This window comes from Ctenopharyngodon idella, chromosome 7 (genome assembly GCF_019924925.1).
Source record: "Ctenopharyngodon idella isolate HZGC_01 chromosome 7, HZGC01, whole genome shotgun sequence".
In the NCBI taxonomy this organism is placed as follows: Eukaryota; Metazoa; Chordata; class Actinopteri; order Cypriniformes; family Xenocyprididae; genus Ctenopharyngodon; species Ctenopharyngodon idella.
Genome location: NC_067226.1, coordinates 39929797 through 39946475, shown reverse-complemented (window position 1 = coordinate 39946475; position 16679 = coordinate 39929797). Strand labels below are relative to the sequence as shown.

The following is a 16679-nucleotide window of genomic DNA, read 5'->3' as shown; positions in this document are numbered from 1 at the left end:
ATAAGACCTTCTTTCATCTTCGGAACATAAATTAAGATATTTTTGATGTAATCCAAGTTTTTTTATTCCCCACAGAAAGCAACGTAATTACCATCATTCAAGGGCCAGAAAGGTACTAAATACATCGTTAAAATAGTCAGCGTGACTACAGTGGTTCAACCTTAATGTTATGAAGTGACGAGAATACTTTTTGTGCGAAAAATAATGACTTTATTCAACAATCTCTTCTCTTCCCTGTCAGTCTCGTATGCAGTTGATGCAGTGAACGCTGTGCAGTGCTTCCGTGTATATATCCAAAAGACACTTTTTTCGTAATTTGAATACGGAAGGAGTTTTTAATGGATGGATGCACTTACTTGAGCTTCATACTCGTTGGTCCCGTTCACTGCCATTACAAAGCTTGGATGCGTCCAGATATTTATTAATATAACTCTGATTGTGTTCATCAGAAAGAAGAAAGTCATATACACCTAGGATGGCTTGAGCGTGAGTAATGCTTGGGGTAATTTTCATTTGAAAGTGAACTAATCCTTTAAATTTAAGTTTTAATTGTATCTGGACAATTTAAACATTCCTAAAACAAGAAGTCCAGATTGTCGTGGGCTAGATTTGAACTACAGCCCAGATTTGGGTTTGTCACTAACATACAGTATTTTTATTTTAGGTGTTTAAGTTATTCCCAGAATATATTGGCATAGTAATATTACCAATATTCCAATAATCATCAAACAGTTGCTACAATAAAAGGCTTTCAGGTAAACGGTGAAATTACAGAAAACTTGTAATATACGAATGTAATGTACTGTAATTTTGTTGTATATTCAATGAATACACAAACTTGGCATGTGATGTGTTATACTGTCACACCAGCTAAATTAAGAATTCTGCAAGGGACTCAGCAAATGTTCTCACAGAGTTCAAGATATGAACAATAACACAGCAATTTACAGCTGAGAATACTAATTTGTAGTATAAAAGCATCAAAGTAACTTAGTATACAGTTCATCTGAAAAATAGATTATTGAAATGACTTACAATTAACATGAATAAAAGGAGGAATGTGATGGTTATCCTGAAAGAAGATGGCCAAACAAGTAATGCCACACTCCAGTATTTTTTTTTATTTTTGCATATTAAAATTCACTATGCATTGTTTGGAGGTGGTAATAATGAGGAAAACAGTAAAATAAATACAACTTGTGGCAATATATTCAATATACTCATGTTATGTGTGGGCAGATGCGTTTAGACTGTGGGTGTGTTTATGAAAAGACACGGAAGGTCCTTGTAAATTACACAAAACTTCATTTTGCTATTTTTGTAAGAAAAAAATAAGTTAATTGTGCATCACATCTGAGAACCACATCTATTGTTGCCACAAAGTCTAAAAAGCCTTTGCATTTTTTGGGGATTTAACCAGCAGGTGCCAACAAAATACATGTAATTAATCTAGAGTTAAGGTGGAACATAATATTATGTGCATTACAATAGTAGTAAATACTGTCCATGATGATGTGTCAGTAGATCACTATAATCAATAATTAATTATACTTAAATTCTCTATAATTTAATGTAGCCTACCTCTTGTTAGTTCTGAACTGCAGCATTTTGTATGCGTTATAAAGTCAGAGTTACAGAATCGTGTTGTGTATATAGTCTAAAAATGAAATATTTAAAGAATAAAAAAGGATTAGAGTCTGAATTCCAATTGCATAAATGCTTGCTTGTTTTCTCTAGCGGTGGTTCTGTTTGTCGGTTTCAAACACAGAGGCACATAATCCTAAATTATCCTCCAAAATTTTCAATATCATTATATTTTTGTTATCAATCTTGGGTAAATAAGGTAACAAAATAAAAAAGTCAAGTATATAATGAAGGTGATCTTAACTGAAAGCTTGAACTGTGTTCTTATGAAAAGTGCATTTATCATAAATGTTAAAGCGGGACACGTTTTTTTATTATACAGCTTGCAATTCATTAATTACCATTTCTGCAATTAAAAACAATAGTTTGATATATTTGTATGTTACTTATTTTTGTTTTTAACGTGTCCTTTTTCATTACTTGTTTTTGTGATTGATGTTATATAGTGTGATTTGATTTCTTTTCCTTGTCAATAGCATTAGAAATGTTTTCAGTAGTCTTATATATTTTTCAATTAAATTATTACAGACCATTGTTATATAACACAGTTGAAGAAAATATGAATCAAAAATAAATACAATTTGTATTAACATTACACAGGGACACCAATATGAAACATCCAAGACACTCATTTTGCTGTCACTTCTCTGAAAAGTTCCAATCGAGGTAACATTTACACCCGTGAAGCAATTTCCTTCTGCTATAGTATTTGATACTTTTGATATGCTGTCTGACAGAAACTTGGCCTAAACTAGACTACAATAAGCATAATCCTCGCCTGAAGTGTCAGGAAATAAGTGTTGCTGCAATTTACTGTGGTATGCTTGGTATTACTCATAGAGCAGGATAAACATTTTGTTCACTTTACTGCAATTGAAGCAGCTTACAAAATGTATTACAGCCTCAAAACCATCAAAATATTCTAAAATGTGGTATTACAAAATATGAATAAAAACTGTAAGGATTGCAAATCAGATTCAACATTTTTCACAGTCAAGTGAATTAAGAGAAGCGTCACTTAAAAGTAAAAATATTAGTAAGTAACACTAATTTAACTTGAATTTACCTTTTATGTATGCACTGTATATTGGAAATGAGGGCTAACACATTTTTTAACACACAAGTTTAATCCACTCTATTGCTATTTAGGTACTCATGTGCACAATCTAGGTACTAATATGTACACTTTAGGGCTAAATAAGGTACAGAGATGTCCATTTGAGGGTAATGTCCCAGTGACAGGAGTTATTCTCTTAAAGGTACTATTTATTCTGTCTATCTTGATCATTTTCAATAAACTGAATTAAATCTAAAGGCACAGATCCTCCAGCTTGTCTGAGAAAACAGCAGATGATAATAGTTCCTGAGGTAAAATTGGTCATTAAAGCTTTTTTAAGCAGGGCGACACTTAACTCCTTGTATATGATCACAGATTCTTTTTGATATAGTGAGTTTGGTGTTTCCATAATTTTTTTTTAAGTACCAGGACGTGCATCACATCACATCATGATGAACAGATTGAGCAGCATAAATAATGAGAGGCTTTAAAGCTGAGGAATTACTCTACCTCTCAAAGACAGAGATTTCTGTAAGCACTCGTTCAACCTCTTAGGAGTGTATGAGTTCAGAAGGTCTTTTGAATGGCAGTCAGTTAAAGGTGCAGTAAGCGATTTCTTAGAAAAGCAGCTGAAAATGGAACGGACCGAGTGCCACAACACACTTGTAGCCAATCAGCAATAGGGGGCGTATACCATAGATATGTATAGGTACATACACATTTGACCACTCCAGACACGTCGCCGGGCCCGCCATCTTGGAATAGTCAGCGTGTTGTCACTCCCAGTAGGAAGAAATGGGATAACCTTTTACAGGCGAGAATGTGTTGGTTTGTGTTTTTATATGTATTAACTCAATATTACAGGTTTTTTTTTTTACTTTAATTTTTTTTTTACTTTAATTTTTAATGTTGTGTAAACTGATGCCTTCATCTTATGTTCGTTTAGCAAAATCTGCTAAAATCTATTGCAGATATACTGTAGATATTCATACATGCATATAAATACAGTTGCAGATGCACAGTCAACTTGCTCTCGAATGTTCATGGACCGGCTTTGACCATTCCAACATGGCAGATGGCTTACGTACAGCGGCCCATAGAAACAGCCGCTAATGATGAATCTATGTATATATATCTATGGTGTATACACTCATGATGGGGGAGGAGAGAGAATGAGCAAGAGGGAGATTTAAAGAAAGACTGTAGAAAGAGAGATGGCTGAGAGACATTACAAAAAAGAAAAGGTCAGAGGAATATCACTGGAAAAAGAAGGGTTATGATCAGGGAAGAGCTTTAGGACCAATGTTAAATCTTTCCCCGCCATTGATTAAATTTTCCATCATTTATGAGATAACGCTTCCCAGCCATTGATGAATTTTCCGGTTTTCCGTGTTTATACTGTTATACGGTAGGGGGCGCTATAAAGTATCTTCTGAAAGAATACTGGATATTCAGATCAAAACACAGTCGAAGAAGAAGCAGAAACAGATGATAGCATATGTAAGCAAATGCATATGTAAAATAACACATCATCAACATTAAACAGCATCAAAATGGCCTAATGTTATAGAATGAAATGTCGACCCAGGACGAGCTATATGACTATGCAAGCATGTTCAGATATTCATATAACAAAACATTCTGGGGGCCATGAAACTTTTATGAAAATAATCAAAAATGTTGGCACTGGCTGGCAACTTTTTTCAAAAATACTGGCGGGGAAAGAGTTAATATTAGAAAAGCGTTCCAGCGCTGGAGAGACCCAATCGGGAAGGCCTGAAAATGGATGCCAAGGTTGTGTTGTTTCTGCTCCATACTTGAGTAACATTGGTTCCCATTCAGTCAGTCACGTTCGACGTACGTCGGACAGACCGACGAATAGGAATCTCGCTAGAGAGGCCAATCTGCTTCGAGTGTAACTAAAACGAGCCAATGCACATTGGCATGCAATCATATGCAGCAGCTGCTCGCCTCGCAGCGCAGGTATTTAATGAGCAGCAGGTGCGTTGCATCTTGAGCTTTTTGCTTTGGAGCCGAACATGTGTCTATGTTTCTGCAAGCAAGTGTCTTCTAAGATGAGTCCAGTTCTTCATACTTCTATTTTCTTCAGTGTGGGCGGACAGCATAGCAGCGGGGTCGAGTCCTCTCTTTCTTTTGATTATTTTTCTTTTTTGCTTTATTTGAGCAAAGCTGTTCCCAGCTGTAAAAGGCTGTTTTCACGGCCAGTAACGGTGCGCTTTTGAGCGCTGAATAGCTGTTCTCACAGCTGGTAAGAGCAGCTTCTGCAAAGAGAGGAGAGCACATGACAGGCTGCACACAATCCCTGTCTGTGTTGACGCGGCTGTTCCCCTGCGTGCTTCAGCACTTTTATAGAGCAAGTCCCTGAAAGAACTTGCATAAGTAGAGTTTGCGTCTTTTTAAAGATGACATTCTACTTGTGTGTTTCTGGATGCGGTCGTTACCTGGCACCGAGGGATGGCCACGATCGCTGCATCACGTGTCTGGGCTTAAAGTATGCTAAGGCAGCGTTCGTGGATGAGTCATGTACCCATTGTAGGAAGATGACCATCTCGGAGTTGCGATCGAGACTCCAGTTCCTGCAAAGGGGCGGAGTCCCAGTGCCGCTGCCTCGTTCCAATCCTCCTCAGAGGGTTGCTGCGGGTAGCGGCACTGGTGATCTGAGGATTACAGTGAGCATGCTTCCTTCAGGGAACCAACCCCCTAGGAACCCTCACTCCTCCTGCACTCCGCAGCCAGTAGAGCTGCAGGGGGAGCGCAGTGGGCCATCTTAAAGGTGTGCACCATCCGTATCCTTCGGAGCACCCCTCGATGACCGGATGTCAATAGCTGCATCAGAGGGTGAGACAGATTTTTCTGGAGATGACGAGTCGGCGCAATTGCCTCCTTCGGGAACTGTAACAGTGCCCGATTCGGATCTGGAGATGATGGCTATGCTTAGCCTAGGCTTTCCCGGGCTGCTGCAGCGGTCAGCTGCTGCGTCCACCCATCCACCGCCGGCAGCACCTCAGCCTGCTCGGCAGCTGCCCCCGTTCCCACGCCGCAGCAGCAGCCTCCATCCGAGTGGCGCCATGGAGCCAGTCGCAAGCGGGGTGCCCAGCCCGTCCAGGCCCCCGCCAAGAGCAAGAGGCCCTAGGACGGGCGACCCGCAGATGGATGGGACTGCTCTTCAGGAGATGGTGACCGCACCACTCCTTCCCCCGGAGGAGGGCCGGGTGGTAAATCCTGTGTTTCGTTTTGTTTCTGTTCCCATATTTTCAAAGAAAGAGCAGTTTCCTTCATCTCCAGGTCCGAAGAGGGCTCGGAGAGTAGTGGGAGGAGAAAAACCTCTCCACTCTCATCCCCCTCTTCTATTGCCAGTGGGCAGCAGCGCGCGGTTCGAGAAGGCAACCAAAGCCTCTCCTGCGCTCTCTGTCCAACCGTGGAACCAGGTAGGTGTTGCACAGCACACTCAGACCCCGCTACGGGCCGCCTCGCAAAGAGAGGCTTCCGAGCCGCGTCCCTGTGTTCCTCCTCGCTACCCCACTGCGGGTATGCCTACGGTCCCTTTGATCCTGCTTGTACGGTCTCTGCGAGCCTGGTTAGCGCTCCCCAGTCCATCTCGCTGGCTCATTTGGACCATCAGGCTCGGCTATGCGATTCAGTTCGCCCGGCGTCCCCCCAAGTTCAGGGGCGTCCACTTCACTGCAGTGAAAGCTGTCGATGCCCATGTCTTGCGTGCGGAGATCGCGGTCCTACTGGCGAAGGACACGATAGAGCCGGTCCCTCCAGCCAATATGAGGTCAGGGTCCCTACTTCATTGTACCCAAGAAAAGTGGTGGGTTACGACCGATCTTGGACCTGCGAGTTTTGAATCGGAGCCTCCACAAGCTACCATTCAAAATGCTCACGCAGAAACACATTTTCGAGAGCATCTGTCCCCAAGATTGGTTTACAGCGATTGACCTGAAGGATGCATACTTTCGTGTCTCGATTCTCCCTCGACACAGGCCGTTCCTGCGTTTTGCGTTCGAGGGTCGAGCATATCACTACAAGGTCTAACCCTTCGGGCTGGCCCTGTCTCCCCGCGTCGTGGAGGGAGCCCTTGTTCCCATGAGAGAACAGGGTGTTTGCATCTCGACGACTGGCTTATAGTGCCCCTAGAGCAGGTGTCCCGGCATGCTGTGGTGTTCACAGATGCCTATGCCACAGGCTGGGGTGCCACGTACAACGGGCATGCAGTATCAGGGGTATGGACGGGCCCCCAACTGCATTGGCACGTCAACTGCCTCGAGTTGCTAGCAGTACATCTTGCCCTGAGCCGCCTGAAAGGGCCCTTACAGGGCAAGCATGTGCTGGTCCGTACGGACAACACTGCGACCGTTGCATACATCAACCATCAGGGTGGTCTACACTCCCATCGCATGTCGCAACTTGCCTGCCATCTCCGCCTTTGGAGTCAGAAGCATATGAGGTCGCTTCGCGCCATTCATGTCCCTGGTGTGCTCAACCGTGTGGCCGATGAGCTCTCACGAGCTGCGCTGCCGGGAGAGTGGCGACTCCACCCCCACGTGGTCCAGCCCCCCGAGGTACTTAACACCATCACTTCGGCACGTGCACCGTCTACGAGACCTGCTTACGCCTTGAAGTGGAACCTGTTTGTCGAGTGGTGTTCTTCACACTGAGAAGACCCCCGGAGATATTCGATCAGAGTCGTACTTTCCTTCTTGCAGCAAGGGTTGGAGCATAGGCTGTCTCCCTCCACCCTCAAAGTTCATGCTGCCGCAATTTCTGCATACCACGATCACATGGATGGCAAGTCTGTTGGTAAGCACGACCTGGTCGTCAGGTTCCTTAGAGGGGTGAGACGATTGAATCCTCCTCAACCCCCCTTTATACCCTCTTGGGACCTTGTTCTGGTGCTTCGAGCACTCCAGAACGCTCCCTTTGAGCCATTGCGGTCAGCAGACTTAAATATTCTGTCTATGAAGACTTTGCTGCTGGTTGCATTGGCCTCCATCAAGAGGGTAGGGGACCTGCAGGCATTTTCGGTCAACAAATCGTGCCTAGAGTTCGGGCGGGCGACGGCCACGTGGTACTGAGACCCCGGCCTGGCTATGTGCCCAAGATTACTACCACTCCCTTCAGGGACCAGGTAAGTGAGCCTGCAAGCGCTGCCCCCGGAGGAGGCAGACCCAGCCCTGGCTTTGCTCTGTCCAGTTTGCGCTTTGTGACTGTACATAGACAGAACTCAAAGCCTCAGGACCTCAGGACCAGCTCTTTGTCTGTTACGGAGGCCAGCAGAAGGGAAAGGCTGTCTCCAAGCAGAGGATGGCCCACTGGATAGTGGACGGCATCACCTTGGCTTACCAAGCACAAGGCGTGCCCTGCCCGCTCAGGTTGCATGCTCACTCTACAAGAAGTGCTGCATCCTCCTGGGCGCTGGCTCATGGCGCCTCGCTAACAGACATTTGTAGAGCCCCGGGCTGGGTGACACCTAACACGTTCGCTAGATTCTATAGCTTTCGTGTCAAGCCGGTCTCCGGTCTCCACCTAACCTGTTCGGCTCCTCAGTGAAAACCTGAAGATGCAACGCACCTGCTGCTCATTAAATACCCGCGCTGCAAGGCGAGCAGCTGCTGCATATGATTGCATGCCAATGTGCATTGGCTCGTTTTAGTTACACTCAAAGCAGATTGGCCTCTCTAGCGAGATTTCTATTCGTTGGTCTGTCCGACGTACATCTCCGTTCCCTCCTTCAGGGAACGAGGGTTACCTATGTAACCGAGATGTTTTGCTATGTTTGAAAGAACCAAGATATGTTGTTGTTGTAATGTTAATTATAGTAACAGGACAGTTTTGAGTGTCATAAGGTGCGTCCCAATGTACTTATGCACTGTTTTATGACATTTTTTTTTTTTTTTTAAATAGCTCTTTGGTCAAAAAAGGTTCCTGACACCTGCACTAGGTGATGACATGGCCTTATATTAAAGCCCAAAGTATACTTCGTTTTTGTTTAGTATACGTGCACAGTCGAATATATAGCCTTTCAAAATATAGCATGCTTAAACACAGGCAGTCAACACAAGTGTGCTAGAAGTTTTGTCATTGTCCAGTGTCTGAGTTATTTCTCTCCAAAAGTTATGAGCACTAAAAATGTCTTTGTACTCATTTAAATTAGTTGTGGATATCTCTGAATCCCATCACACAGGTGCTTGCCAATGTGGGTGTCTATTGTTTTTGCTCTGTCCAGTAGTTTGTTGTTGGTCTGTCTCTATCATTTCTTTTTAGACTGAAACTCTGGCCCAAGCCAAGCCTTTTGGACTGACCACTGTGCAGTTCGAAAAATCGGGCTGTGTGCATGTGTACCGTGCTGATGATGAAATTTGCATCTTGTGCACTAAACACATACCCTACCGTACACACAAAAACCGAAGTATACTCTGATCTTCACGCGCACTGTATGCGCATTGTACGCGTACTCTGGCGTACACATTAAAACCGAAAGTATACTTTGGGCTTCACATGCACTGTATGTACACCCTACTGTACTCGTAAAAAGCAAAGTATACTTTGAGCTTCACGTGCACTGTATGTGCATTGTACACTTAACCTGGAATATGCGTAAAAACTAGTATACACTGGGCTTTTTACATGTATGCATACCCTTGTATATGTGTAAACCGAAGTATACTTTGGGACTCACGCACACTGTATGCAAAATCCTAGTGTACACATAAAATCCAATAGTGTATACTCTAGGCATCACATGTACTGTACGTATACTCTTTTGTACACGTAAAAATAGAAAGTATATACTTTGTGCTTCGATCACTTTACGTATACTCTGTGTAAGCATAAATACCTAAGTGTACATCGGGCTTTATGCTAACTGTATGAACTAACTAGTGAGTGTAAAATTCGAAGCAGCACTGTACACATGCCATAGCGTAGCCTACGTAAAAATCGACGTAGAGCCTATAAGGGCTTTATGCGCACTGTATGCAAAAAAATAATTGTATAAAAATAATGATATGCACGGATAAATCATTTATAATAAATATTGCAATATTCAATAAAAAAAGAGAATTGTAAATTTTGTTTTCATAGAGAGGGGAGCACCTATCCAAACATCCAGATAGCTACAACATTTAGATCCAGCCTTGGATTGTATCTGTATTTTAAAAATATTTGTAATCAATTTTAAATAATTGAAGGCACCTCAGGAAATCCAATGTTTATCTTATAGGCTACTCAAACTGAACTGGTTTAGTATGGTGTCTGACTGACAGCTGAAAAGGTTTAAGCGACTGAAGCGCCGTTAATTCCGTTGCAGTCAGCGCTCAGTCTCGAATTAGTTATACGCGAATATCAATTCAGGAACTGCGCAATTGTATCAAGTTAGGAAACAGCAAAATTTGTGCCTGTGTCACGCCCACCTTTCCGATAACAGTGGACTGGAGCCTATTGGGCTGGCGAATCGATCTGCAGCGTTCAAGCGAGGCCTCGCATGGGCGTCGTACCGTGATCGCGCGCTCAATGATGATGCAGGATATCTGTCGCCGGCTCAAGCTGAATCTGATCCCGTCGTACGTTGAATTTGATGTTTGACCACTTTGCATTTTTCCTCGGAGGAGAAAGAGATGGGATCAGGTGCTGTGGATTCTTCCCAGTGGCTGTCAGTGAAGGAAGAGACTATTTTCCTTCACGATGGACTAATTCGGGTCACGGACCTGGCAGAACTGCCCAGTGAAATCGGAGTGTCTGAACAAGGAGAATCCGAGCAGGAGGTGTGCATTTATTATATTTGTTTCGTTCAAAGGAACCTCTATATTGTTAGACGTGAACTTGATTAGCTTAACATTAAAGTTAACTAACTCGGCTGGGTAATGTTCGTCCAAAACAGGCTTGTCAGATAGCAGCGTGCTAATAATAATATGTTGTTGTTCTATTTCTTCAAGCAAATGAAGCACGTAATTGTTTTAACAAGTGTTAAATCATTTATCGTGTCATTCTATTGATGTTAGTTCGTGTAAACATGCGCGGTCTGTTATCAAGCCTGCTATGTGAGAAGTATCAGATATTATTGCTAAATATAGATGTTAGCGGCCAGTCGATTTACGTTGATGTTAACGAAGCTTATCAACCCTGCCTTGAGGCTGTTATTGCACATTTCTGTGTCGTATATTATGACAGGTAAGTACACAGTTCCTACTTGTCTCTTATGTTTGACGCGTTAGCATAGCTTCGACAGGCTAGTAGGAGGAGTTGAATCTCTCACTGTCGTGTGGCAGGCAGCTATTGACCTGTCCGTAGGATTCATGTTACAATTCTAACGCAGGACGTCAAAATACTTGTTAAATACAACCTATAGTTAGGCCTATAATGTAACATTTCGGGCTACGATATGGGTTTTTCACTAACATGTAACGTTGCTCACTGTTATAGTAACACGAAGGTTGTCCTGCCCAATGTCATTTCATCAATAAGTAATTTATTTAAGTAATAAAACAATAGCCGTGTTAAATTGCGATTATATCCGTATAGTCACGGCTAAAGGGCGTTGTTTCAAATTCGCATACTATCCACCCTAAGTAGTATCCGAGATTAGAATTAGTGTGTCCCAGATAATATGTTGTAACGAAGGACACCAGGATGGTTTACTATTTATGGTGGATTTGTGTGGGCAAAGGAAGGAAACCTCGGCTTCTGTATCATATTTAGTATATCATATATTGGAGAAGGTATAATTGTAATTTGAGTCACTAGTTGTGTCCCAAATGGCGCACTGTACACTATGCACTTACACTATGCACTGTACCACATGGGTTTTAAATCTTTTAGATGCCACAGACCTCTAAATATGATCATCCTCATGTGTGGGACCCCATAATAATAATTTAAAAAGCAGCTATACAGGTTATTGGAAAAAGACCCAATTTATACTTAAAAATGTATATTGTAAATATGTCTAAAATATTATTTGGAAAGTTACATTATTATGTTTTTCCATTATCATTATAGTACTGTACTGTATTAATTATTCATTTATTTACTCATTTATTAACTCTTGTTTTAATCAAATTTAATTTATTGTTATTTTATTATTCTTATTTATTTATACATTTTACACTGTTTTTCTCTAAACTCTTCAAAGATCAAATTTTAATATGAAAATAGATCAAATGAATCAAATATAAATCAAATTATTATAACAAAGTTACAGAAATTGACATTGTTGTTTTATTCTGATTTTTAATGACTTCCATTCCACTGCATACTTTTCCAATGGTTTTCTATGTAAACACGCATTTGTCTGATGTGTTTGACCATTGTGATTGCATTTTTTATCTTGTGAATGACAATGTCCTAAAAACACGGCACTCAAGTTAAAAGAAGTTAAACTTTGCACTTTAGATTGCTGTTCAGTAGTCCATATGTAACAGACAGCATCATTTAATTGTTGTGCTTCTAATGACATAATATAAAACAATAAACCCAAGATCTAAATTTAAAATAATGAAAAATATTCATTTTATAAACTTATTTATCCATGGTGTCACAATGTGAAGCAAACTGTGAAAGTTGGGTGATAAATACTCTTCGCTACAGACTTGCTTTTTGCTTACTAATTATAGATGATATATTATGATGTTATATAGATCAGTGTTTCTGCAATGTGTCAAAAATGCCCTTCCACCATCACAACTCGGCAACTGATGTATCAGTAATTGTAATTTAGAAGGGATTTTCCTGCTTTTTTATTCAGGTTAGTTTTTTTTTTTGTGTGTGTGTTTGTTTGCTTTTTGTGGCACTGAATAGAATACTGTAGCAAGACTACAAAGCACTCCAATACAGGCCGTGCCCATCTGAGAAACATCAACCCCTGCTATTCCTTTAGATCCATCTGGTTGTTTTGCCTCCTGTTTGTTACCATCTTGCTGTTTCAGTGTTTGCCATACAATTGCCACTATGAACTCCCAGTCTGTTGTATGCCTCTATTTTGATCACATCCAGCTTGCTGAATGCCAATTTCAAACGTTTTCAAAATGTCTGTCTGTTGACTCTACAAGTGAATTTCTACAGGTAGGATAACACACGGGTAGCAACAGTGAATCTAATCGCCATACGGCCAAAAGTTCACTTCAGTGGCATTGATGATTTTCAAGTTTTGATGTATGTAAACAATGCAAACTACAAGATTAGAAAGGGCAATATATTGTGCAATTTTCCTATATGCAACATAGACTTTTTCAAGATTTCAGAACACACACACACACACACACTCACAAACAGCGTTACTGAAAAATGTCTGCACAATGTATTGATTATTTTTAATAAATTGGGAGAAGCAGAAATCGTGATCACTATTAATTATGCAGCCCAGTTTTGTGGTGCACATTACTGAAAGTAATGAGTCAGATGTTTATTCAGTAACAGCATAAACAACTGACTCATTACTTTCAGTGATGTTCATCTTGAAATGAAGAAAGTTTTGTTTACTAAAGGTTCTTGAAACTTAAGCCAGTGTCTTTACTAAATGGTAGTACCACTAAGCATTACGTTTTCCTACATATACCTGTAAAACACACTGAGCAAACTACTTGAGGAATTATAGTGTAATATCTGGATTAATTATGCATGTACATTGAATAATTATATATAGTTGCCAAAAAGATTTTCAGTATGCCATGGAAAGCTATCCACAACCTAAACTTGGGCTAATGGGGAAGCTTCAGAATATATATAGATTTTAAATGGGCTTAAAGGGATAGTTCACCCAAAAATCATTTACTCACCCTCAAGTTGTTCCAAACCTGTATAAATTTCTTTCATCTGCTGAACACAAAAGAAGATATTTTAAAGAATGTTGATAACCAAACAGGTAATGGGCCCCATTGACTTCCATAGTATATTTTTTCCATACTATGGAAGTCAGTGGGGCCCATCAACTGTTTGGCCCATATTCTTCAAAATATCTTCTTTTGTGTTCAGCAGAAGAAAGAAATTCATACAGGTTTGGAACAACTTGAGGGTATGGAAGCTTGTTTCCGCCATGAAATAAAAAAAATAAAAAAGGTAATTGCGACCTTTTTATCTCACAATTCTGACTTTTTTTCTCACAATTGCTAGTTATAAAGTCAGAATTGCATGATATAAAGTCAGAATTGCGAGTTATAAAGTCAGTATTGTGAGATATAAACTCGCAATCGCATGTTATAATGTCCAATTGTGAGGGGGAAAAAAGACTGACATTTTAGAGAAGTTTATATCTTGCAATTCTGAGGAAAGAAAAAAAGTCAGAATTGTAAGATATAAAGTCAGAATTGCATGATTAAAAACTCACAATTGCGATAAAAAATGTCAAAATTGTAACTTCTCGCAATTCTGACTTTATTTAAATCCCGCAATTCTGAGAAAAAAAAAGTCAAAATTGTAAGATAGTTGATAGATTTAAATAGATTTAGTGGTGGAAACAAGCTTCTATATGAGGGTGAGTAAGTGATTTTCATTTTCATTTTTGGGTGAACTGTCCCTTTTCCCTAAGTTTTTCCTAAAAATTCACCAAATGTTAGATACAGTAGTTTTGGTCCATAGTATACCTGGGGTCCAATTAGACAGCAGAGTAGCAAGTAACTAATTTTAGAATCATGGGCCAAAATAAGCTTCAACAACTAGTATGAAATTCTTTGTTCTTGCAGATCTTGACATTTGAAACCAAGAACCCAGTGGAGTTGGCCGAGCGTTTGCGAGCAGTCTGTGGAAACCAGAGCAACGCTTACGCAAGACTTTTGGAGTACCGTCTCAATGCACTGCGCGGTCTGTGGGGGGCACAGCGACAGCTGGCCCTGGAGGAGCAGCAGGAGCATGAAGGAGTCATCCCAGGGAGCGGTGGAGGGGCTGACGAGGAGGCGCTGGCCCTGCTTAAGCGACAGGGCTTCCTGCAACCTCAACATCACCACCATCCTCACCACTCTCAGATGCCCACCGGCACTGATCAGGCACCGTTTACCTCACGGGTCGGCCTCCTGTTGGTCTTTCCGCTACTGCAGTCACAAACACGGCACGACCCTGCACTCTGTGGCGTCACTGCCGAGGTCTTGCTCACGTGTTTGCGTGACTGCCAGCCTCTGAGCCTAGGCAAGGAGCCTGCCGACTGCCTAAATGGCCTGGAGAGGTTGCTTTGCTCCTGGCTGGAGGAGAGGAGTGAGCCAGAGGTTACGGCACAGGCAAGGCCACTACTTACCCAACAACAGAGACAAAATGCAGCTGCTGCACTCGTGGCTCTATCGTGTGCAAGGTGAGCGCAGCACAATGGCTATTCCTTTTCGGCTTTCAGCCTTTATTATTTTTTTATTATTTAGGTAAATGTAATTGACTAACACCATGTCTACATCAGACGTGACTTTTATTGCATCACATCGCGCCACAACCACTAAAAGTTGTCTACACTGAACGCGACAAACCGTTGCAAAGCACTTGGACTACATCAGAAATAGAACAGGGAATCTGTTTACTGTTGGGAATTTGTTGTGTTGCATCGCGCCGCATCTAGTGTAGACAATATCACTGATTATAATGGGTTCTATTGTCTTTTGACACGTCAAGTCGCATCGCGCTGCTCGCGTCTGGTGTAGACACGGTGTAAGAGTCTTTGCTGCAAATCAGGTCAAAAGCTGGAGTGGATTAAAGCCAAGACAAAACACTAGAGGCAAAACCAATGTTTTTTTCATGCACTTGTCAGTTTTGAGTTTTTAGTTTATTTTGCTTCCATTCTTATTATAGACTAGTGGAAAGAAAGCATCCGAAATGCACATTTAAATGTTTATTTAAATATTTATAAGGATTTTTTTTTACCTGGCTTCATCTAATGTTCAGATTTCTGTTCTGGAAATGTATGCAAATGAGTCATTTGCATATTTAAACATAGCATTTCTGAAAACAATTGTCTTTTATGTACTGTGCTTAATCAACTGGACACATTATGGTGATTTGTGTTAGTTAAATTGTTAAGTGTGGTACTCTCAATGTATTTTTGGCTCGATTTCTGAATCAATCACAAGTCGTAAGCTGAGACGCATTGCTCTTTACAATTTGTACAAAAGTGTCTCAATGCATCTCCTTCAGACACTTTCCATCTGATATGCCTAGGGGAGAGTCTCTCTTGATTTCCTCACTACATACATCTCTATGTCAGTCAAAATAAAGACAGAAAGAAAACTTAAAACAATTTCTGTTGTATCTGCTTGCAGGGGCTCTCTCAAAACGTTCATTCATACTGTCCACCTGCTGCAGAAACAGACAGACTTGGGTCAACTTCCAGTGGCTGATGTTCTCTATAGGTGAGATGTGTCATACAATTACTATTTGAAGACATACAGTATTAAACTACTTCTGTTAACTGTGTAAAATACATCAACAACTCTTTTTAGACCCTTCACAAATGTAACCTGTATAGGATTAAAAGAGGTTTAAACTTTAAGTAGTTTAATTTAATTCACTCTATTGCAGACTGCTGCTTCTTGAGGGAGGTCCAGGCTCACCCTCCTGTTTGTTAGGGGGGAAACACAGTGTGTCATGGGGCTTCGAGGACATGTTGCCCACTCCAGAGAGCAGTGCCACTGGACCAGAGAGTAAAGGTGAGTCTATGATGGCTGACAAATGTTTCTACATGCGTGACAAAAGATTGTAACAAAATTGAAAGCACACAATTCTGCTTGGGAGTTAATAAAAAGACACAAAAACAGCATTTATGAGATTTTTTTTTTTTTTTTTTTTTTTCTCTCTTCTCTCAAGTTTCAAAATCCTAAAAAATGGGTGTCCAAACTCGGTCCTGGAGGGCCACTGTCCTGCAGAGTTTAGCTCCAACTTGCCTCAACACACCTGCCTGCAAGTTTCTAGTATGGCTAAAAAGACCTTGATTATTTGATGCAGGTGTGTTTAATTGTGGTTGTAGCTTAACTCTGCAGGACAGTGGCCC

The 16679-nt window shown here is 41.2% G+C and overlaps 1 protein-coding gene across 1 annotated transcript in view; it reads left to right on the top strand.

The window, feature by feature from the left end:
- The first annotated feature begins 10039 nt into the window (after positions 1-10039).
- The window catches only part of LOC127515852 (probable E3 ubiquitin-protein ligase HECTD4), an 84429-nt gene continuing 77789 nt past the window's right edge, over positions 10040-16679 (top strand). The window contains 4 exon segments of the mRNA XM_051899952.1: positions 10040-10488; positions 14401-14999; positions 15952-16041; positions 16211-16338. Coding sequence (XP_051755912.1) covers positions 10342-10488; positions 14401-14999; positions 15952-16041; positions 16211-16338 — 964 coding nt within the window. The 5' untranslated portion in view covers positions 10040-10341.